At 39.7% G+C, this 22,777-nt stretch overlaps 1 protein-coding gene, 1 long non-coding RNA gene and 1 pseudogene across 5 annotated transcripts in view; 1 reads left to right on the top strand and 2 right to left on the bottom strand.

The window, feature by feature from the left end:
* Positions 1-9,532, bottom strand: part of clk4b (CDC-like kinase 4b) — a 10,232-nt gene extending 700 nt beyond the window's left edge. Inside the window, exons 1-12 of one of the 4 annotated variants that reach the window (XM_017493338.3) lie at positions 9,379-9,532; positions 8,428-8,605; positions 5,645-5,837; positions 4,946-5,036; positions 2,584-2,650; positions 2,355-2,474; positions 2,074-2,240; positions 1,805-1,899; positions 1,583-1,712; positions 1,379-1,461; positions 1,182-1,261; positions 1-8 (exon numbers count right to left, since the gene is read on the bottom strand). The exon at positions 1-8 is cut by the window's left edge and continues 83 nt beyond it. In XM_017493338.3, the coding sequence (XP_017348827.1) occupies positions 1-8; positions 1,182-1,261; positions 1,379-1,461; positions 1,583-1,712; positions 1,805-1,899; positions 2,074-2,240; positions 2,355-2,474; positions 2,584-2,650; positions 4,946-5,036; positions 5,645-5,837; positions 8,428-8,600 (1,207 nt within the window). In that variant the 5' untranslated portion in view covers positions 8,601-8,605; positions 9,379-9,532. Of the gene's footprint in view, positions 9-1,181; positions 1,262-1,378; positions 1,462-1,582; positions 1,713-1,804; positions 1,900-2,073; positions 2,241-2,354; positions 2,475-2,583; positions 2,651-4,945; positions 5,037-5,644; positions 5,838-8,427; positions 8,606-9,378 lie in introns of those variants that run through there. The other 3 variants (XM_017493339.3, XM_047161806.2, XM_047161805.2) reach the window with 3 other exon arrangements.
* Positions 9,533-10,051: 519 nt separating this feature from the next.
* LOC108278611 (polyadenylate-binding protein 4-like) lies at positions 10,052-14,945 on the top strand (annotated as a pseudogene).
* Positions 14,946-19,767: 4,822 nt separating this feature from the next.
* On the bottom strand, positions 19,768-21,640 carry LOC108278634 (uncharacterized). Its single transcript, XR_001815365.3, has 5 exons — positions 21,017-21,640; positions 20,816-20,896; positions 20,452-20,578; positions 20,186-20,236; positions 19,768-19,986 (listed from the first exon to the last, which is right to left on the bottom strand). It is a non-coding gene; the product is annotated as an uncharacterized LOC108278634 (long non-coding RNA).
* Between the last annotated feature and the right edge of the window lie 1,137 nt (positions 21,641-22,777).

Below are 22,777 nucleotides of genomic sequence, written 5' to 3'. Positions count from 1 at the left end.
ACTGTTTCCTATAACCGAATCACACAAATCAACATGTACCCACGCATCGTGATTACTGCGCTGTAACAACCACAAGCAAATACAGCTTACTGCCTGCACAAGCTTACCATCCATAGGACAGTGTGGATATCTGATCATTGCTGTTTCAGAGAGAATGCAGATCAAGACATTTATTGATTACATATATAGAAGCTTTGCCCAAACTATAGATGTGACCACCTCATGCCATGGACTCGAGTATTTTTGGACTATAGTCTGAACATTTTTCAAAACACACACAACTGCCTCTGAAACAGATGATATAGACATCACATTACTGCATGGGTAACTGTTGTACAAAACAAATGAAACAAGAAATTAATGACCGGTAGCCCCAGCCCCCCCACCCCCATTTTCTATGAAACGGCCCACATTTAATCAATCAATCTTCTAGTCACGCATGCTGTATCTAACTAGTCAGTCTCAGCATCAGACGCTCTGCTTACAACCAAGTGAACATCAAATACTTTTCTGGCCACAAACTTCAGAATCTTAAAAAGATCCTATCTGAATGGCTATCCACATACTGGCCTTTGATAAACTTTTTGGAGAAAGACACTATAGTTACTAGACTGAAAAAAGTATACGGCATCACATCCATCCAGTTTCTGTACCGCTTATCCTACACAGGGTTGCAGGAAGCCTGAAGCCTATACCAAGGGACTCGGGCCACAACGCGAGGGTCCCCCTGGACGGGGTACCAAACCATCGCAGGGCACAATCACACACACAGTCACACACTACTGACATTCTGGAGAAATGCCAATCACCGGTGGAGGTGGGCTTCGAACCCCCAACCTGGGAGATGCGAGACGAGTTGGATTTCTGATCGGAAGGTCGTGAGTTCAAATCCCAGCATCGCCAAGCTGCCATTGCTGGACCCTTGAGCAAGGCCCTTACTCCTCAACTGCTCATTTGTAATTCGCTCTGGATAAGGGCGTCTGCCAAATGCCATAAATGTAAAAGTTATTCTAACATTTTGCTTGAGTGACTGGTTGCTTGTAGCATCTGTCAATTGGCCTGTTTTTGTGAAAGTAGGCGGTTCTTGGCCTCTCTAACGAAAGCTGGAGGTCTGGCCTGCGAAATTACTAGCCACTACACAGCTTCGTACAACAATGGAAATCTCGTTTTCTTCACTCTACCTTGTTCGCTGGAGCATGTGTGCCGGTATTGGTCCTAGAACCCTCTCCATCATGGCTAGATGCTCCTTGCTGTCATGAGTCTATAACAAAAACCATATCAATAAAGAGTGCTTTTACTCTTGACATTATTTTGCAGCAGAGTTAATGTTCAGGATAAGCTGTTGTAGAGTTCTGTAGATTTCTGTTGCATCACTTACCTGAAACAGTGTTAATCCCAGATAGTACTCAATCAGAATGCAGCCCAAACTCCAAACATCACACGCCTGATTCCAGCCCAGCTCTGGCAATAAAGAGAATTGTGTGTAAAAAGAAAAGAGCATCGGATTCCAAAATTGTATTGATGCTTGTCTTTAGAAGAAATTTGGTAAAAAAAAAAAAATTCGGTAGAAGGAGCCTCTTACCCAAGACAACCTCAGGTGCTCTGTAGTGACGTGTTGACACCACTGAAGTATGGTGCTCATGGTCGTACGTAGCATTGCCAAAGTCCACAACCTTCACATTGAGGTTCTTCAGTGTCCTCTCATCCCGTTTCTGTAGAAGGAAACAGCTTAGCTAGATCTAATGTCCTAAATTCTGTAATTTACTAGAATGTTAAAAGTTTAGTGGCTGTCAGCTTTACTTACCAACTTATTATTGTATTCTATGTCACAGTCTGAATCCACAAAGAGAATGTTTTCAGGTTTCAAGTCAGTGTGTGTTAGCTTATTCTGATGAAGAACTAAAAGAGAACACAGACAGAGCAAAATCATTGATGATGTAATTTAATATTAAACTACAGAAGAAAGGACACTACATGTGAAGTGGTACATGCACGTATTGTTTTTACTGCAACAGTTTGTGAAACACTGATATCGTCAAACGATACAAAGGCAAAATGGTGGCTTGTACTCACAGTGTACAGCTCTGAAGATCTGATATGCCATGTGTCTGATCTGGTCAACCGTAAAGGGCATGTAGTCATTCTCCTTCAGGAAGTCATATGTGCTCAGCCCCAACAACTCAAACACGATGCAGATGTGACCATGGTGATCAAACCAGTCTAGCATCCGAACACACGCACTAAAAAAGTTTTTTTTTTTTATTTAAAAAAAAAAAAAAAAAAAAACAGCTTTTTTTTTGGTATATTCTATGACTAGCTATTTTTAATCAAAAAACATCCAATAAACAACTTACAAACGATTTTCAGAGTCCAACACGTTCATCTGTTTCAGCACCTCCACCTCGATAAGAGCTGCCTCGCGATAGCGCTCCTGATTTTTTATTATCTTCAGGGCCACCCTTATTCCATCTCTGCTAAACAGCCATAAAAAGACAAGTGAAAGCAGATAACATGTCTGTGTGCATGTTGTGTTCCACTTGTATGGAAGTTTTCTGATCATACACAGGAAGCGAGAGGGCTTACTTTGTGTGGTCAATACACTCCACAACTTTTCCAAAGGCTCCTTCACCTAAAGTGCTCACAATCTCATCTACAAAAAAAAAAAAGGAGGATAAAGACAATGCAGTCAGCAGAGCTTATAGAAATGGGGGGTGGGGAAGGCAGTTTTAAGAAGACCTAGGAATGCTGGGCATACAGTACATGCCTTTAGATATGAAGAAAAGTATTTCACACTAATATTGGCACCCTAGGTAAATATGAGCAAAGAAGGATGTGAAAAATAATCTTTATTGTTTAACATTTTGTTCAAAATGTTTATTTAAAAAAAAAAAAAAAAAAAAAAAAAAAAAACACTACTCTGCTCTCATGGATAAACAATTGCAAACAAGACAGGTTCATCCAAAATAAAATAAAATAAAATAAAATGTTAAATATAGGTGTGCAACAATTATTGGCACCCCTATGAATTGACATGAGAATTTTTTCTTCATTATTTTTATATTTTATATATACACACGTTATGAATCAACCTGGAATTGGACACGTGTCTATACTGTCTCAATGCACTGTGAAGAGGATGGTTCGAGTGGCCAAAAAATCTCCAAGGATCACAGCTGGAGAATTGCAGACAATTAAAAAGTCTCCAAAAACTACAATCTGAAGTCCCCTACATCACCACAAGTTGTTCGGAAGGGTTTCAAGAAAAAAGCCTCTACTCTCATCCAAAAACAAACTTGTGGTCTTCAGTTTGCCAGACACTACTGGAACTTCAAACAGGATCGGGTTCTATGGTCAGATGTAACCAAAATAGAGCTTTTTGGTAATAAACACTAGAGGTGGTTTTGGCACACACAGAGAGTTAGCCATGCCCTCTGTGCCCACGGTAAAACATGGTGGAGGCTCTTTAATGTTTAGCGGCTGTTTTTCTGCCAGAGGACCTGGACATTTTGTTAGGATACATGGCATCTTGGACTATCAAAGATCAACAGATATTAAATGAAACCTTGACTGCTTCTGCCAGAAAGCTTAAAATGGGCCGTGGTTGGATCTTCCAGCATGACAATAATCCAAAACATACATCAAAATCAGCACGAAAAGGGTTTACTGACCACAAAATCAAGGTACTTGATGTATGGCCATCCCAGTCCCCTGACTTGAAACCCATAGAAAACCTGTATGGTGATCTGAAGAGGAGAGTCCACCAGCATGGACCTCAAAATTTGAAGGATCTGGAGAGATTCTGTTTGGAGGAATGGTCTCAGATCTCTTGCCATGTATTCTCCAACCTCATCAGGCATTATAGGAGAAGACTCAGAGCTGTTATCTTGACAAAGAGAGCTAGCACAAAGTATTGACTAAAAGAGTGTCAATTGTTGCACATCTATATTTAACAGATATTTTTTTGATAAACCTGTGTTTTGTTTGTAATTGTTTGATATCAATGAGAGCAGAGTATTTTTGTGAATTTTTTAAACAAAAGATCAAAAGGTTAAACAAAGAATTTTTCACAGCCTTCTTTGCTGATATTTACCCAGGGTGCCAATATTAATGGTGGGCACTGTAATGTCAGCTGTTCTGTGCCAAGATTTCTTTTATTTTTTCTTTTATTTTTCAAATCATTCAGAACTGCAAAGTTTAAGATTTATCCCCGTGCAACAATAGATGGTATAGTTTAGTGCGGACAAATTAGTCTAAGCTATTAACAATATGAATTTACTTCCATCTTGGTATATTTTCAGAAAGAGCAAGTCGGGGATGAAATTAAGCTAAAATCCTACAGTGCATGCCTGGCATAATTGACATAACATTTCTCAGTTCATACAGGATTTCAGTTTTTTTGTGATTGTTGTGGCCAAAAATGTTTGACCGTGCTACGTCTTTTTTTTTTTTTTTAATTCAAAAACTACTTGAATTGGCGAAATTGCAATTGCACGAAATTGTTTTGCATGGTCTTTCACCGTGATGCTTGTTGGTAAATGAGACCTTTAAGCTGTACTCATGTTCGACGCACGTGACTCGAAGAGGGCTTTGGCTGAATGCGCGTTGTGATGACATCAAATGATGCACCTTGGCCCAAATCTGTGGAAAACTTGCAGTAATTTGTGCAGAAAAATTGCAAGCTCCTCAGAATATTACGGTAATTTCTGTGATCGCAAGGAACTGATTTCTGTTACAGTTTATATTTTGTATATAATGTATATTAGTTGTATATTTGTATAGAATTGTTTTAACGCCCAGCATGATACCTCATAGGTTAGCTCTAATATATTCTAGCTACCCTTTAGTAAATAAAAAAAACAAAAAAACAAAACAATAAATAAATAATAATAAAAAAAACCTCATCTCCCAAACACTAAACAGACAGAGAAAGATACGTGTTCTGTACATCTTGCTCTTAGAACTTGTCCATTGTGATAGATCAGGTGACCGTCCTCATCATCCTCAAAACTCCTGGTTCTTTTCCTGCGATGACTTTTCTGGAACGGGGGGGGGATTTGACGTTCATGGACACCAGGATCACCACCACCACCATCATCATCACCAAACACCAGTCAGAACCAGGCCCAAACGTGTCATTCATTCATTCAGCAAGGAGGGTTGGTGAAGGTGAGGGAGGGAATGAGACGCGTTCGGAAGCCCACAGCAGGCCACGGCGGCAGCAGCAGCAATTTCAAATTCAGTCCCGAGAAAACGGCACAGGGCCAACATAGTGTGTGTTACAGAAGAAAGACATGGCAACAACATTTTCAGACAAGAGACTTGGTGTAATAAAAAAATAAATAAAAACAGACATTGAACCGTCTCACTATACTTCTCTAAATTTATACTGCGTTTCCCAAAAGCAAGACAAGACCTTTTGGGAACCTGGACCCTGACCCACATAAGCAGCATACTTAAGCCTAGGATTTTTTTTTTCCACCGTAATATAAAACAAACCCATGTTAGAAACTGCCATTTGATTTGTGCTAATGCTATACTCACAATAGACCAAGGTGACCTTCCTTTAAAATACAAATCATATGACAGAAAACACTCACAGTATCTTGACTTTAGCTGGGTTTTGAAAGTGATTATGCGTGTTTACCGAGTGTGAACGGCTGTTGTGGTGCTTAGAACGTTGCTGTTCTCTGCTACCGCATCGAGCCAAGGATTTACTGTAGTGGTGCCAACGCCCGTCAGCTCGGTCAGTTGCTCGCTTATCATTGCCCCGCGGCTTCAGGCCGGGCTCTGGCACCCTGCGCTCTGTGTACTCCAGCCCCCTAGTGCTTCTGTTGCACCTGTAGAAACAATACACCCCATAGTCATACAAATAATACATCACGCAGTACCTTCTTCTCCTGGACAACCTGCAAAGCTGCTGTCTGGGGACAGCACGCCTCTCACATGTTGCCTCTACCTCAAAACACAAGTTCACGTCTCTCCGTTTTGTGCGATTAATCACTTCTTTCAGCGAGCATGTGAGGAATGTGACATCTTGTCCTGCCCAACATCAAAAAGCATCGAGTGTCTTTCCAGAAGGGAGGGATCCTGAACGGTGGCTAAACTTAGAGCGAGCCCTGGAGACACCTCCTGTGGGAATGTGCACTCCCCCCATTTCACATAGCTAGAGGAAAGCCATGTTTTAACCTGTCAATGTTGTATCAGTGCAACCTTAAACAGGATGCCTCAGTGTATGTTGTGGCACCATGCATACAGAACGTCTTATTTGAGTGCACTCCACTCTACACAGTGAATTCAACTGTCTAAGCTACAGCAGTGGGTTGAGTCTCTCAGTCACTGAGTCTCTCAGTCACTACCTTCCAAAATCATTACCAAAAAAACCCCCAACAATAATATCACAGTGGGTTTATATGCACATTAATAATGCCTGTTATCTATTTTCAGAAATCTTTGAATAGTGATTCAAGCACAGATCAGATATTTTGAGTTAGACATAGCCAAATTCAAGGAAGATTTAAGATTAAGATTTAATCCAATAATCGGATTATTCAGTGAATGTAAAATGTTCACCTAATGCTTCATTCAAATGAACTCTGATGTGGGAAATCTAAATTCAGAATGACATCATTTTAGAGAGTTTGGAAAGTTTCTGCGACAAAGTGGGGGGGGGGGGGGGGGGGGGGAAACAGACACCTCCAAATGGACGTGTCCAACATGTGTTTTGCTAGCAGCACGCTACTTACATTCTCCAAACAGTGTGGTGTACAGTCAGTGCTATAGATTTAACTGACCAGTGTGTGTGTGTTGATTGATCTAAAGTAAATGCTACTGTAAACTCAATTAAAATAGCGAAGTGATATTTTAGTTGACGACGGTGTGAAAGGCCATGTTGATTTGACGTCATATGCTGAATTCAGGGTTGAAAAGACCTTGATTTCTCGAGTAGGACTTCCAAGCTGACAGAACACTTTCTTTTTTTCTGTCCCCCCCCCAATCAGAAGACAAAAATTCAGAGCTTTATGTACAAACTCAAGTTTCTATGTAAAGCATGTGATGACCTATTTTGGGACCAATTAGATTTGCCCCAAGTATTTCACATCATACCTTTGCTTGATCGAAATTCTAAATTAATCCTGAGAATCAAAATATAAATCCAAGTTGAAGATAACATTTCCCTCTGGGGAAATAATTAGCAGCACATGAACGATCTCTCGTTCACATGATTCTCTGAACGGTCAGCATCAGTTGATTTGGGCAAAAGCTAAACTACGTAACATTTAACATAATGACAGCATTTTTTAAGCACCAGAGAAGGCTCTGTGAGTAGAAAGTATTTACCTCATGTATTAAAACAAAACTAAAGATACAAGATGACAAGTATAGCACTACACTTTCTCCTTAAGAACAGGCTATAAACGGAATAAAACACAACATGGAAAATAATCAGCAATGAGGTGGTGAAGTGTAGCCTTATGCAAAGTTGATTATTTTACTATGACCAGAAGTGTTTTATTCCTTTTACACCACTGCAAATTGACAATTTTCCATATTTTAATAAATACAGAAAAAGTAGTAGTCTCTGACAAGAACGTCTTTTGGACACAGGTTAATTCAAATTACTGACACAAACTGCACTCTTCATAACATTTCAGAAAATGTTTAAAAAATCATCTCCTAACAGCTTCATCAGAGCCACAAAAAATTAAATAAATAAAATAAAAATTAAATAACACACAAGGGGGTGTGCTGTTCAAGAAAAACAAAAACAGGATGTTGTGACATGGCACGATGCAGAATGGAAGCTCTGACAAACTGAAGCATGTCTCAAAGTGTTTTATTCTTCTTATACCACAGTAATTTGTAAACAATAATTTTTTAAATAATTAAAAAAAAATTATATATTTTTTTTAAATGTTCAAATCATGCTTTTTAACCATCTATAGTTTAATGGAATGTCTCCACAACAACTTGGCTCCTGTAGAGTTTACATTACAGCAGCTATAAACATTCCCTCAGAAGCCTTGCTTTATTCTCTCTTGACATTAATAAGCACCTGCAAACCCTGCAAAGACAACGGTCCTGAAGACTTCCGTGTTACAGAAGTGTACTTCCTACTGACTGTTACAAAGCACTGACGATAAATAAATGTCTCCTTAAGGAAACCGTCACCATATTAACTCTGAAGGTACGTTCACACGTGCAGCGCCAGAGCAACCGGAGACTGACTTCATCAGTGCATCCCAGTGATGCAACAAAGATGAACTTTATGCTAATTTGGAGCGACTTGGTGCAGCGACTACCGCTGGAAGTGAAGACAGTAGAGCACGTGTGATCTTGTGCTTTCACCACAGATGGATTGCCGCAACAGCAAAGAGCACACCCTTGTAGACCATGTATAGAGTGTATACCGTTGCATGTTTGGAGTACCTTTCGTAGGTTCTGTAGTGGTGGAACCGTCTTGGTCTCCTGTCTCTCTCAGTGCTGCGTGAGTCCCTCTTCGGTCGCTTGTGAGCCTCCACGGTCCGGTCTTCTTCCCCCTCCCAGCTCCACTCACCCATCCTCCATCCATCAGGACAGCGCATTCGCTTCGAGCGCCGCATGTGTCCTGCCAAAAAAGGGAAAGAAAAGTAGACGTAATTAAAACATTTACAACAGGGGACTCAACACCAAAGCCACTCCTTGTCCATAGTAAGGCTGTTAAAAAACACACAAAAAAAATAAAAAACCAAACCAACTGCCCAGTGTCTGATATTAAGTTTCAAGAGTTTATAACCAGTGGCTTGAAGGCTACAAGTCACACGTGCTCTAACTACCCTGACTACATTACTGAGCAATAATATTTAACTCAATAAGCTGATGGACGCTTAGAAATAATCAGCTGACATATCAGACATTTTTAGAAACAATTTCTCAGACCACGTCTGGAAGAAGCAGTTTATAAAAACAAACAAACAAACAAACAAACGAACGAACAAACAAACGAACGAACAAACGAACGAGGGAGTAGAAATATGCCACACTTCCGGTGTGTGTATGAATAGTTATTGCGCATACTCCTGGATCACAAGCAGCCATTTAATAACAATATTAGGACACTAGCTAGCAAACAATTAGCTGTTAGTCAAGCATGTTAGCTAACTATTAATACGAAACCTTGACGTCATATAAGTGTACACCCATTTCAGTTAAGTTAAACTTACACACATACACAGCTCGTTTTAGCTCTTACATAGATTTTTTTTTTTATCTAGGTAGAAGTTAGGTAGCTAGCTTAGCTTGTCTGAAGCAAGACTGAAAGGAACTTGCTAGCCGGTTAGCATTAGCTCCCAGAGCGAATGAGTAAATAAATTAAACGTACAAAATAAAGTATAAAGTTACCTGAACTGAAAATATCCCCAGCTCAAACAAGAGTTTATGACAAGTCGTGAAATGAGACTCTGCACTCTCAGCAACGAACCACAACCGCTTACAACTGGTAATGACTTTGGGTGAAATCCAAATGGCGCCCCGTTATAGCATCAAGTGCACTAAGTAGGGTGCAGAAGCCTTTCTTTCACGTGTATAGTGCACGCGAATAGTGCACGTATATAGTGCACGTATATAGAGCGAGTCCATTCTGCAATCAGCTTTGGTTTAACTTCCGTTACATTACAAATGGGGGATATACAAATGGGTTTGTGGGATAAGTGTAAATCACCACCAGGCTGTGAAGACCAAAATGGAGTCTCAAACATGTAGTTTTTAGTTATATTGATTGGAATACTCTTTAAAACATGTTTAGAAACGTGTGTTTTAATGGGTGACTTAATGGGTCAATTCTTCACTTCTGTCGTAGCAACACATGATGGTGTTGGATAATTTGACATTAAGTCACCACCTCGTGTGTAATATAGCTAGTTAGCATGTGAGTGTGCTCTGCAGACCCCATAGTGGTGAAATCCTTTATAAATTATTAATAATAATAATAATAATAATAATAATAAATGAATAAATGTGTCATGTCATGCAGTCAATTAACATGCAAACTGTAAAAACACTTTTTTCCCCCAGAATGTACAGTCACTGAAAGCATTTTAATTGGGATTAATTGCAGCTTGGCCTGTTTGTTTTGAATTAAATTAATGTTTTGGAGTCTGATTTTGTACTTAATTTACTATGTTTCTTGAGACAGCTGGTCAGGTTCACCAGTGCCATGTTTACTGGTTTGATTTGAAACTTATTATTTGAGCTCTTATTATTGTGCCACAATCCGACCCAATATCTGTTGTCAATATCCGTTCCTGCAGAAGAGAAATCTCTTCAGACCATCGATAACCAGCGACACAGAGACCGGCAGCGACTATCAGTGACAGCAATTAGTAGCAACAAAGCAACTAGCAGTGACAGCAAGTAGCAGTGATGCAGCGACTAGCAGCAACTAGCAGCGACAGAGCGACTAGCAGTGATAGTGACTAGCAGTAACTAGCAGTGACAGAGCGACTAGCAGTGATGGCGACTAGCAGCAACTAGCAGCGACAGAGTGACTAGCAGTGATAGCGACTAGCACCAACTAGCAGTGACAGAGCGACTAGCAGTGATCAATATTTCTCATGTACATTATATTGTAATAATTTACTGATTTATATTTTCATTAGTATATTAATAGTAACTTATATATTAATATAAGTATTCCACATACTTTTTAAGACTTTGTTTTTCTTTCATTTGATTATTGTACCGATAAGCTCAATAACCTTTAACTGGCATAACGTTGGCTTGACGTTGTACGTTAGATATTCACAGATATGGAATTTAAGGGACCATCTCTACAGGTCATTTTGACCCCCCTTTATGTATTCGTGTAGGTTTTTTGGTTTAAATTATGGTATATTTTGTGTATGAACCCATTCTGTAGTGAAAGTCATATCAAATTTACATATGATTTAATAGATTATTTTATTAAGTATCAAAAATCTAAAAGGTGTGCGTTATAGCTGACACCTAGACAAACACTTTACAGTTGGTTTTGTGACTGTAAGTCATTCCGTTCAAATGCTATTGAAGTTAGAAACGTGTATACCAATGTTGTATGTAACTTTAGAGACGGTCCCTTAATTTCCACATATCTGCGAATTTCCTTTATGCCAGTGAACCACTAGGCCTTTATGTTTTATGATTCGTCCAATTTCTGAGGACAAAAGTATTTTAGTGTTTAGTTGGCGATATTGTTTTCCTCCACCACTAAGAGTTTTTAAATAATCCTTTTTTAGGTAGAATGAACAGTAAAATCAGTCAAAAAAGTCAGGGTTCCGACCAAATCACAGCACTGAGACTGCTCTTGTTAAGGTCTTCAATGACATCCATTTAAACACAGACAGTGGCAGAATTTTAGTCTTAGTATTATTGGATCTCACTGCTGCATTCGACATGGTCGACCACAATATATTACTAGACCGACTAAAAAATTGGGTGGGACTTTCTGGCACTGTACTAAACTGGTTTGAATCCTACTTAATGGACCGGGACTACTTCGTGTCTATAGGCAATTACACATCTGACATTACAAAAATGACCTGCGGAGTTCCCCAAGGCTCCATTTTGGGACCTCTTTTGTTTAACATTTACATGCTTCCACTGGCTCAGATTATGAAATACAACAAAATTTGTTGTATTTGACAACAAGATGACACAGATTTACATAACCCTTTCGCCAGGGAAATATGATCCCATACAGGCTCTGAGGAACTGCATTGAACAAATCAATGATTGGATGTGCCAAAATTTTCTCCAATTAAACAATGAGAAAACTGAAGTTATTGTTTTTGACATGCATGGTAGGCTGATTGGCGTGTCTAAAGTGTCCGTAGTGTATGAATGGGTGTGTAAGTGTGTATGCGATTGTGCCCTGCGATGGACTGGCACCCTGTCCAGGGCGTACCCCGCCTTGTGCCCGATGCTTCCTGGGATAGGCTCCAGGTTCCCCCGCGACCCTGAAAAGGAGTAAGCGGTAGAAGATGAATGGATGGATGGATGGATGTGGGTTATCTGCACCCCGATGGAGCCCATGCTTATACAGAAATTCCGGTCTGCAGGCCGCATTCACTTCATCCGGCTCTGCAGGGACTGGAAGACCGGCTCGTCACTTGGCTACGCTTACGTCAACTTTCAGCAGCGGGCCGAAGGGTAATACAAACCACACAGAACACTGGAGTACGCAGTTCCGTACAGTATTTATGCATTTTATACCAGTTTATAGCATACTTAAGGCTACATATCTAATTTATGTATTATTTTACTGTTTTATTACATGGATAAGGTCTAGTTATGTGCCTTATAATGACATGCTGTTTTGCTGAAAATGCGATTAAGCTAATTAACCAAACCATTTTTCATAACCTCTCTAACCCATCTTTACCAAAGGTGCCAATAATTCTGAATATGACTTTACCTAGTATTTTTTAATGGAAATGAATGAGCTGTAATTAATTTTGTTCCCTCAGCTGAGCAAGCATTGGAAATGCTTCATTTTGAGCTCCTTATGGGACGGTCCATGCACGTCATGTGGTCTCAGAGGGATTCATCCCTGAGGAACTCCAGCATCGGAAACCTGTTTGTCAATAACTTGGACAAGGTGATTGACACCATGGTCATTTTTGACACCTTCTCTGTCTTTGGAAAAGTCCTGTATTGCAAGGTTCAGGCTTTGAACTGTTTGGAGCTGTATAGCATCTGTATAGCGTGATAAGCATGTTTTTATACTAAAGTCCTGTATTAATATATCCTCTGTTTGATATAAATTGTGTGTTGACATGACATGTCTCTCCTGAAGGTTGTGGGTGATGAGAAGGGGTCGAAACGGTACGGCTACATCCTCTTTGAGTCTGCAGAGGCAGTGGATTTGGCGATGAAGAGGCTCAACGGCAAACTGATGAATGGCCTTAACGTGTAAGCCATGCGTAAATGACTAGGTTTTAGCAGCCTGGGTTCTAATGTCAGGGTTCTTTTTACTTTTACTCTTTTGTCTTTAACTAATTCCATTTGATATTTACTGAAATCCTTATATTGTTGACATAAAGGTTCTGTTTGGTCATATGAGGGTATTTCAGCCAACTTCAGGTGTGGGCATAAAGACTAACAGCAGTGTTTAGATAAAGAGTCTAAGAGCACTGTCTCCGTTGTGTTACAGCTTCAGTGAACACTTTAAGTCCCGTGAGGAACACGAGGCTGAGATGGACGCTCGCTCCCAAATCTTCACCAACAAGCATGTGCATGTGGCCCGACAGCAGACTAAAGTATAGAGACAGACCAAACTCCATCAAAAGACTGAGCAGGGAAACACACACACACGCACACACACAGGATGCTGACTCTACCTTCTCTGCTCCAGGGTTTGGAACGCTACGTGAATAATCTTGATGACAGGGTAGATGGCAAGTGTCTGTACATGAAGTTCTCAAAATTTGGATCCATCACCAAGGCAAAGGTCAATTACAACTAATAATCCCTGCATTTTACTATTTTCTCCATAACCTGTGTCTACTTCCCCTTAATGACTCTGGAGTGTGTATCTAATATGAAAAGCTTCCCCAGTGCTAGTTTTTTCTCAGAGTTAGCCATGTTAGGATCTCCTAATGTGTCTCTTCGTGTGTCTCCTACAGGTGATGATGGAGAATGGCCACTCCAGGGGATTTGGCTTCATGCGATTTTAATCTTCTGAGGAAGCCATGAAGGCCAGGAATGAGATGAACCGTAGGTGTATGTGGGTGTGGCTCAGCTGAAAGAGGAATGCCAGGCTTACCTTGCCATTCAGAACAGGCGGAGGATGGCGAGCATGCAGGTTAATAACATACAGAACATCTACCAACCCGTGCCATACACATTAAAATCATTCAATATTGCAGTTAGATACTTCAGTTAAAGCACAGCTAACTGCTAGCTGTGATGATGATCTGAGAGAAACAAGATGAAATAAAGTGTGTTAGTGGCTGTGTGTATCTGTGTGTTACAGGATGAGTCTCTCTTGGGATCAGATCTGTCTCTTACACACCCAGCCAGAAGGTCGAGCCCCGCCCAGATCTGCTCTGGACTGCACAGACTATCCAGCCGCAACATGAGTCACGGCTGTCTGATTATGTATCAGTGTTACGTTTGTTACACAGCGTGTGTTCCAGTCTCTCCACGGCTGTGTCAAAAACCACGCGCCAGTGTAGTCAATAGTGTGTTAGCTTGTGAGATCAGTGTTTAGCAACCAGGGTATTATCTGAATAAATATCCTTTAGCAATCAGTGTTAGCTCATGACTTAGATCGGTGTTTATCTGACTATTTCCCAAGGCTCTGTTACAAACCACATGCACTACATGTACTACATAGGGTGTAAATAGAGTATGGCACCTACTCGTAAGCTATGGTCCTGTACTACTTAAACGATGTACTGGTAGAACATGGTTTGGGATGCAGCCACAGATAGAGCCTTTGTGTAACATTTAAACACTCTTGCCAGCTAGCCAACTGTTTTCACTGAATGCTGTTAGCATAGCAGGATATGGTTTAGGATGCAGCCTGTAACTATACGTCTTTGTTTTGTGCTTTTTTTCTGTATGCAGATGTCCAGAATATGCCCGATGTTTTTCAACCGGCATCGGTGCATCAGCAGACCAGTGGCACCATCACAACATCAACTAGTCAGGTGCCATGTTTGAATGAAGAGTGTATAATCATCACCGCACCAACATCTGCAGGTACTGTTCCAGTGGCAGACACAGTGCCAGCTGTAGAAGCAGTTCAATCTGTAGCTAGTGTCCCAGCTGCAGACACTCTTCCATCTATAGAAAGTGTATCAACTTGTGACACAGTTCCAACTGTAGATGGTGTCTCAGTTCTAGTTCCAGCTGCAGATGAGCTTCCAGCTACATCTCAAGCTCCAGGAGTGCGAGTGAAGTGCAGCAGGACAAGGACACAACGGTAAGAACAAAACTCTAATTGTGTCATTTTAATTTTGACTACTACTACTAGTACTACTACTACTACTACTAATAACAATAATAATATGTGTGCAGGATGTACCCACATGCCCATCAGGTGGGAAGCATCTAACTATCTACATGTTGGAGTCGGCTCCTGTAAATGACCAGGTCTAGAAGGCGCGGGAGTCTCACACTCATATACACACAAACACACACATAAATATGACTCATATACACGCCTGCTCTGCAACGGTGATTTAATGCACTTTATTTTACGTCCCCATTACGGTTTCCTTGTATGGACTGAAAACTTCTACAAGCTCCTGCTTTCAACTCCTCTTGCTTTTGTTACACAATAACAGTGTATAGAAAGAGTCTGGCATCTGAACCCTGCCCATATTACATGATTTGGATGGCTGGCACCATTCACTCTTCCTCTCTCACTTCTCTCTCTCTTTCTGCAGATGATTACATGTTACCTCTAGTCGAAAAAATCCACCTGACTCAGGCTAATAAGATAACCTGGATGCTTTTGGAGGGTGTGAACAATTATGAGATCGCGAACATGATTGGATATCCTGAGCTCCTGCATACCAGGGTGAGCATGCATGCACACACACATACACATACACACACGCGCACACACACAAAATTATTCATATTAAGCTTAGGAATTATTTTTTAAGTGGTTGTAATAACAAGTGTATATTCAAGCAATATATAAAGTGTTTAATATCTGATTCTTAAATTTTTTTATATTAAAATGATGATTTGGCTACGTGGAAACAAAACCTCACCCCCTGATTCCTCATTTACATATATTCACAATTACATATATCACTCCTCTATTCAATCTTTATATGCATGTCACTATAATTGACCCACATGTGATATATGAGTGTGTGTGTGTGTGTGTCTGTTTGTGTGTAGGTGGAAGCTGGTCACAAGCCGGTGAGGATTCTTAATGAAAGCCGAACATGTGTAGATAATCGGTTATATGACACACCACAATATTTTGTAGTTGAGTCATATTTAGATTTATCATCACATCACAGTTTACACAGGGATAAAAAGTTCCATCAACAAAGCAGTCACGCACACACACATGCACACGCACTCACACAATCTAGCTGTGAAACACACACACATGCTGTGTAGACTAAAACCCTCTGCATTTCTCTTTCAGGAAACCCTGAAGATGTTCTATAACAAGAACAACAAGACAACAACAGCAGCAATAAAAAGAAGAAGAAGAAATAAACACTGCAACCAATATTGCACATATTATAAAATGGTCTGGGTCTTGATTATTGTCATTTATTTAGAATTTAAAGATAAACTTGTGAAATGTAAATGTGTTAACTTAAGGGTGTTAAAATCTAAAGTATTAACTGAAGAATATTAACAATTCATTGTGGTTTATAGGTATGAAAGAGGGAAATTTAAATGTCCATGAGTCAGAACTTCATTCTGTGGAGGAGATTAAGTTGTAAATGGCTGAGTTAGATAAAGAACAGAGTTCAAGCTGTTGCAGGGTTTTCAGCGTGACCTGTTCTACTCCAGCCAGGAACACATCTGGGGCGGTTGTGTATCAGGTGGTAGAGCGGGTTTTCCACTAATCGTTTCTCAAATTTAGACGCTTTTTTAAGGTCCGAAAAAGAGGACCTGTCTGGGAAAAAGAGGACGTATGGTCCCTAACAAAAGCATTTCAGAGAACAATTTGTGTTCATTTTACCAAATGAACTTTGTGCAAAATTTATTTGCGCATGCACCAGGAGGTTGCTCACGTGAGTCAAGAGAGAACCAGAACTATAATCAAGCAGCTGTCTATATTGTGTTATGTCAAAAGATTAATTTTAACGAATTGCAATCCTGATAGTATTCCCATTTTTACTAAATGAATCTATAATCTGATTACTTTGTTTTTTGACGGAACTGTAAAAGATTATGGTTACTAGTTTTTAGTATACTGATTACGTAATGCCATTAAATGTATTCTGTTACTTCCCAAGCCTGTGTAACACTGATATACAATCAGACAGCTGTGGCTTACATTGAGGTTGGATGGTCTGTGCAGTATAATGAGGAAAAGTCATCTCGACCTGCTGGCAGCTGGCATAATAGGGAGCCAGGTACTGGGTCTGTAAAAGACATGTAGACACAGCACATGTTATTTCATCTTGTTCCTCACAGATCAGAATCACAGGTTGTAGTTAGCTATGCTATCCTCATCTGCTAACATAGAAGTATTACCTAGAGTAGCTTAAAGCCAGAATTCCTCAACCTTTTACAGCCAGAGACCCTTTAACTACAATTTGAATCATTTCAGATGTTGGTAGATGTTCTGTACTGCATTAACACTGACCTGCATTCTCGCCAACCTCTGGATGTTCTGATGGGCAACCTCTTTCCGCTGAGCCACGCCCACGTATATCTGCCCGCTGCCCCACATCCTGCCGTTCAGCCCCTTTATTGCATTCATGGCTTCATCAGGAGACCAGAAGCGCACGAAGCCAAAGCCTTTGGAGCAGCCATTCTCCATCATCACCTGTAGTAGACAGTGAGGAGACACATTAGGATAAACATGCTAACGTGGCAACCATGACGGAAAACCAGCACAGAGTGTACACACAAATATCAATGAATATCACAAAACTGTAAGAGGACAGCTATGTTTTGTTAGCATCAAAGTTCTGGTTTTGAATCCCCACACATATAGCAGTGCCCAGCTAAGGAAACATTTTATACTAGATACACGCTTCAGAGTAAGTAAGTGGAAGTGGACCGGTTATTGGGAAAGGAATAAAATGTAGGGATTATTAGTTGTAAGCGACCTTTGCATTCACGATGTTTCCAAATTGCGAGTACACAGTATGCAGACACTCCTCATCCACACTATCATCCAGGTTCTTCACGTAGAGGTTCAGACCCTACAGCAGAGAGGAGAGAGCAGAGAGTCAGCATCCTCTGTGTGTGTGTGTGAGTGTTTTACCTGCTCATACTTGTGCTTGAGTTCAGTCTGTCTCTCTACTTTATAATGTGCTGGGCCCACATACACCTTCTTGCCCTTCAGCTCTTTCCCGTTCATCTCATCCACAGCCTGAACATGTACACAAACACCACATTAATTACTGTTTTCCTGCTGTAAGGAAACTTTCCACTAGGTTGTACACTAGTACACTTGACTGTAGTGTACACTCACCCTCTGTGTGTCTTCGTGCCTCTCAAATCTAACAAAGCCAAATCTCTTGGACTTCCTGTTCTCGTCGGTCATAACTCAAACACTGGCCAGATTCTGAATTCTGTCCAAATGTTCTAACCAAACCAGTGAACATGGCACATTTACCCTTGACCAGCTGGTAGCTAGAGTCCCAAGTAACTTAAGTAAATTAAGCACAAGTTCACTCTCCAAAACTATATAGCTTGAACAATCAGTATAGAAAAAACTCATTTTTAATCCTATCTGTACACAAAAAACTGAACAAGCCAAGCTGCAACAATTCCCACTTATAATACATTCAGTGACTCTGTTCTGTGGATAAGAAGTGTTTCAACAGTCTGTGACCTTGCTGTTAATTGGCCATGATGCTTTATTATTATTATTATTATTATTATTATTATTATTATTATTATTTCGCAGAAACCCCTTCTGTATATCCATTTGTATGAACAAGTCTGATTGCAAACTGACCTTATCAAATAAAACATCCATCCATCCATCCATCCATCCGTTTTCTATACCGGTTATCCTACAGGGTCACAGGGAACCTGGAGCCTATCCTATGGAGCATCGGGCACAAGGCAGGGTACACCCTGGACAGGGTGCCAATCACATACACATTTACACACCCAATCATACACTACGGACAATTTGGACATGCCACTCAGCCTACCATGCATGTCTTTGGACTGGGGGAGGAAACTGGAGTGCCCAGAGGAAACCCCCGCAGCACGCGGACAACATGCAAACCCCACACACAGGACCACAGCAGGAATCAAACTCCAACCCTGGAGGTGTGATGCAAACATACTAACCACTAAGCCACTGTGCGCAAATTTTGTTTTAATAAACAATAATGTATATTTGTAGTTAATATTCAATAATCATATTCAATAATAATGATGATGATGATGATGATTATTATTATTATATTTGAAAATCTTCTTCTTGTTTAATATTCCTTTTATTTTAATATTACATTTATTTCTTCTTCTTGTATAATTATTATTATTACTAATTATTAATAATGTTTATTATCGATAGTTTATTTATTATTACTGATTGTTATTATTACTCATGAAAGTTGTCATATCATAGCAAACCAGTTACTCCATTTCCCAGGGTGCACCATGAACTACAAACATGGCCGAAGAGGACTACACTTCCCTCACACACACAGGTTCACCTTCTCAAGATTTCTAATCACACACACACCTGTTACCAATCTCTTTCTCTCTCTCTCTCTCTCTCTCTCTCTCACACACACACACTCACTGCACAGTATATAGAGACTGTTAGAACACAATGTCTTTGTGAAGTATATGCTCAGATGCTATTTGTCTCTGTTGTTACCAAGCCTTTCTAAGTGTTGATATTCTGGTTTTGACATTGTTTACTCCATTCACCTTGATTCTCTGCCTTGACTATTTTGACCTTTTTGCCTGATCGTATGACCCTTGTCTTTTTAACGTTGTGAAGTTTTGAATTGTCCTTTCGACTTGTTGTTTTTGGATTAAACTAACTAACCTGCACCTGCTTCTGTCTGCGCCTCCTTTAAGGACCATAAGTATTATATAAACTACAATCAATTATTAATATTCTTCGTAGTTAATACTTCAGATTTTAATACTATTGACTTAATACATTTACAATATGCTTCTCATTAAATTCTAATTAAAATGATAATGATAAAGACACAGACACTTCATGCAATGTATTGTACAATATATTATGGTTGGAATTGTTGGATGGAATGTTTGTTTCTTCTTTCTCCTCTTCTTCTTCTTATTGTTGACGTTGTTGTAAAACATCTTCAAAGTTTCCTGAAAGAAAAATGCAGAATGGTTTTAGACTACACAGTGTGTGTGTGTGTGTGTGTGTGTGTGTGTGTGTGTGTGTGTGTGTTTATCCCTGTGCAAACTGTGATGTGATGATAAACCTAAATATGAATCGAACACAACTATATTGTATATCACATGAATGATTATCAGCACATGTCCAGTTTTCAATGAAGATCCTCACCGGCTTGTGACTAGCTTCTTTTGCCTTCAAGAGAGTGTCCATTATATCCACCTACAAAAAACACACACACAAATATATGTATATATCACGTGTGTAAATAAAAGTAATATGCATATAAATATTGAATAGGGGAGTGAAACAGTTTGTGTATTGTTGGAATATACACTCATTATTACAACCACTTTACAAATAATTTCTAAAAAATAATAATAGTAATAATATGTGTGTGTGTGTGTGTGTGTGTGTGTGTGTGTGTATGTGCACACCTCAGGAGCTCAGGATCTCCAATCATGTTCATGATCTTGCAGTTGTTCTCACCCTCTAAAAGCATCCAGGTGATCTTATTGGCCAGATTCGGGTGGATTTTCTCAACCAGAGGCAACATGTAATCAACTGCAGGGAAACAGGGAGAGAGCGTGTGTGAGGTGTGTGTGTTTGTGTGTGTGTGTGTGTGAGAGAGAGAGAGATAATAGTGATAAAGTGAATGGGCTCACGGGTGAGGCTCAGGCACCAGATGCTTTCTATGCATTATTAATGTGTAAGACAAGCAAGAGGAGTTAAAAGCAGGTGCTTGTAGATGTTTTTAGTAGACACACAGAATATATGTGTGTATACAAGTGTGAGACTCACGCGGCATCTGGATCTGGTCATCTACCAGTGCAACATGTAAATTGTCAGCACCTTCCCAGCTGGAAGATATGTGGGTACATCCTGGGAACATAGGATATTAATATTATTATTAGATTGTGGTATTAAGCATGCAAAATAGTGTTATTTTATTTGTCTGTGTGTGTGTGTGTGGCTCTGTGTGCGTGTGTGCACTTCACTTACAGATACTGTAGATATAGAAGGAGTTATATCTTCTTCTGCAGCTGGAGCTGGAACCTCAACTGCAGCTGGAGGTGGACTTGGAACTGCAGGTAGATGTAGACCTGGCACAGTATCTACAGCTATAACAGTATTTGCATTTGCAACTGTATCCACAGCTATAACCGTATCCACAGCTATAACTGTATCCACAGCTGGCACTGTATCCACAGATGAAACTGTATCTAACACAGGAATAGAATCTGCAGCTGTAGGTGTAGTTGTGTCTGTACACACTTCATATATACATGGCAACTGATTGGTTGTGGGTGTGATGGTGCCATAGGTCTGTTGATGTGCTGTTCCAAGATGCATCACATCAGACATATGGTGGATATTTACATAAAGATACCAAACAAATACATATAGTTACAGGCTGGAGAGACTTGAACACACACTGTGTAACAAATGTAACATCAGGCTTGGGAGGGTTACTTTAAAAATGTATTCCATTACAGTTCCAAATTACTTCATAAAAACGTAATCTGAAAGTAATACACAGTGAAAATAATCACAATATGTAAGTAATGTAATCTGATTATATAGTAGGCTAATGGTTGACAGGCAGGAATTTGGCCAATAGTTACAGCAAGACTTTTATAATCGACCAATTGGTGTGTGAGAAGGCGGGACCTACAGAGAGGGGTTAAAGCAATGCAAGCATGTGCACACAATGCCACATCTCATTGGCATTGTTTGACCCGATTGCTGAGACTTTGTCAGAAAAAGGGGAATATTCTTCAGATAGTGTCTTGACAAATCGGAGAATAACTTCTCTAATAGACCACGAGCACCCTAGTTATCTCAGAAATGTGAAATGATCTTAAATCTGAATGAACACAATCAAATATAATCATCATTAACCTTAAATCTTAACAGGATCCAGTTTGTGTATATGAAATTGTCCATTATTGTTTTTGGTGGAGTATTTTTAAATAACACGTTTTCCTAAGCGAACGGTGTCCACAGTCCAGCCTCAAGGCCAAACACAGCCTGTGGACAGATGTGAATTGGCCTGTGGCTTCTCTATTAGAATGTATAATTGATGGCAATTATTTCTTTCACCTGACGGTGGCAGCAGATTGTGTTATCACAATTATCTAAAAATAAAACCCCTTTTTTTCCCTCTGACTACGCCTACAAATTTATTTACTGAATGAAATTTAGTCATAGCTTCAGACAAAACATACGTCAAAAAGTTAACAGTGAGATTTCAAAAGAACTGGAAACAAGAAATCCCGCAACCACCATGAACACACACACACACACACACAGGAAATGACTGGTATAATTTCATATCATTTAATCTTAGACAACCTAAGCGATTTAGAAAGGTATGGCATTTTACCCGTCATGTGAAACACTTGCAGGATGAATTCATGCATTTTCTGTGTTACACAAACAAACAAACAAAAAAAGGTTTAGAGTTTTGATTGTAAGATTTAGTTATTAGTAGAGATGCACCGATACTAAATTTCTCAGCTGATACCGATAACCGATTATTCAGAGTGATATCGGCCGATACCGATAACCGATACCGATAGTTTGGCCTTTTATACCTTCTTTTAAATGAATAATAATTAATTCCACAATTCTGAAGGAAATGCAAATAAAAACTTTATTCTCTCCATTTCAACAAGTTGTTTCCCAGTAACTGGTCTCATAAACAGAAAACACATTACTCACATTAACATTAACACATGAACTAAATTCTGAAGATTAAAG

This window comes from Ictalurus punctatus, chromosome 18, assembly GCF_001660625.3.
Source record: "Ictalurus punctatus breed USDA103 chromosome 18, Coco_2.0, whole genome shotgun sequence".
Lineage (NCBI taxonomy): Eukaryota > Metazoa > Chordata > Actinopteri > Siluriformes > Ictaluridae > Ictalurus > Ictalurus punctatus.
The sequence above is the reverse complement of the archived record's forward strand: the minus strand, read 5'-3'. Positions and strand labels throughout refer to the sequence as shown.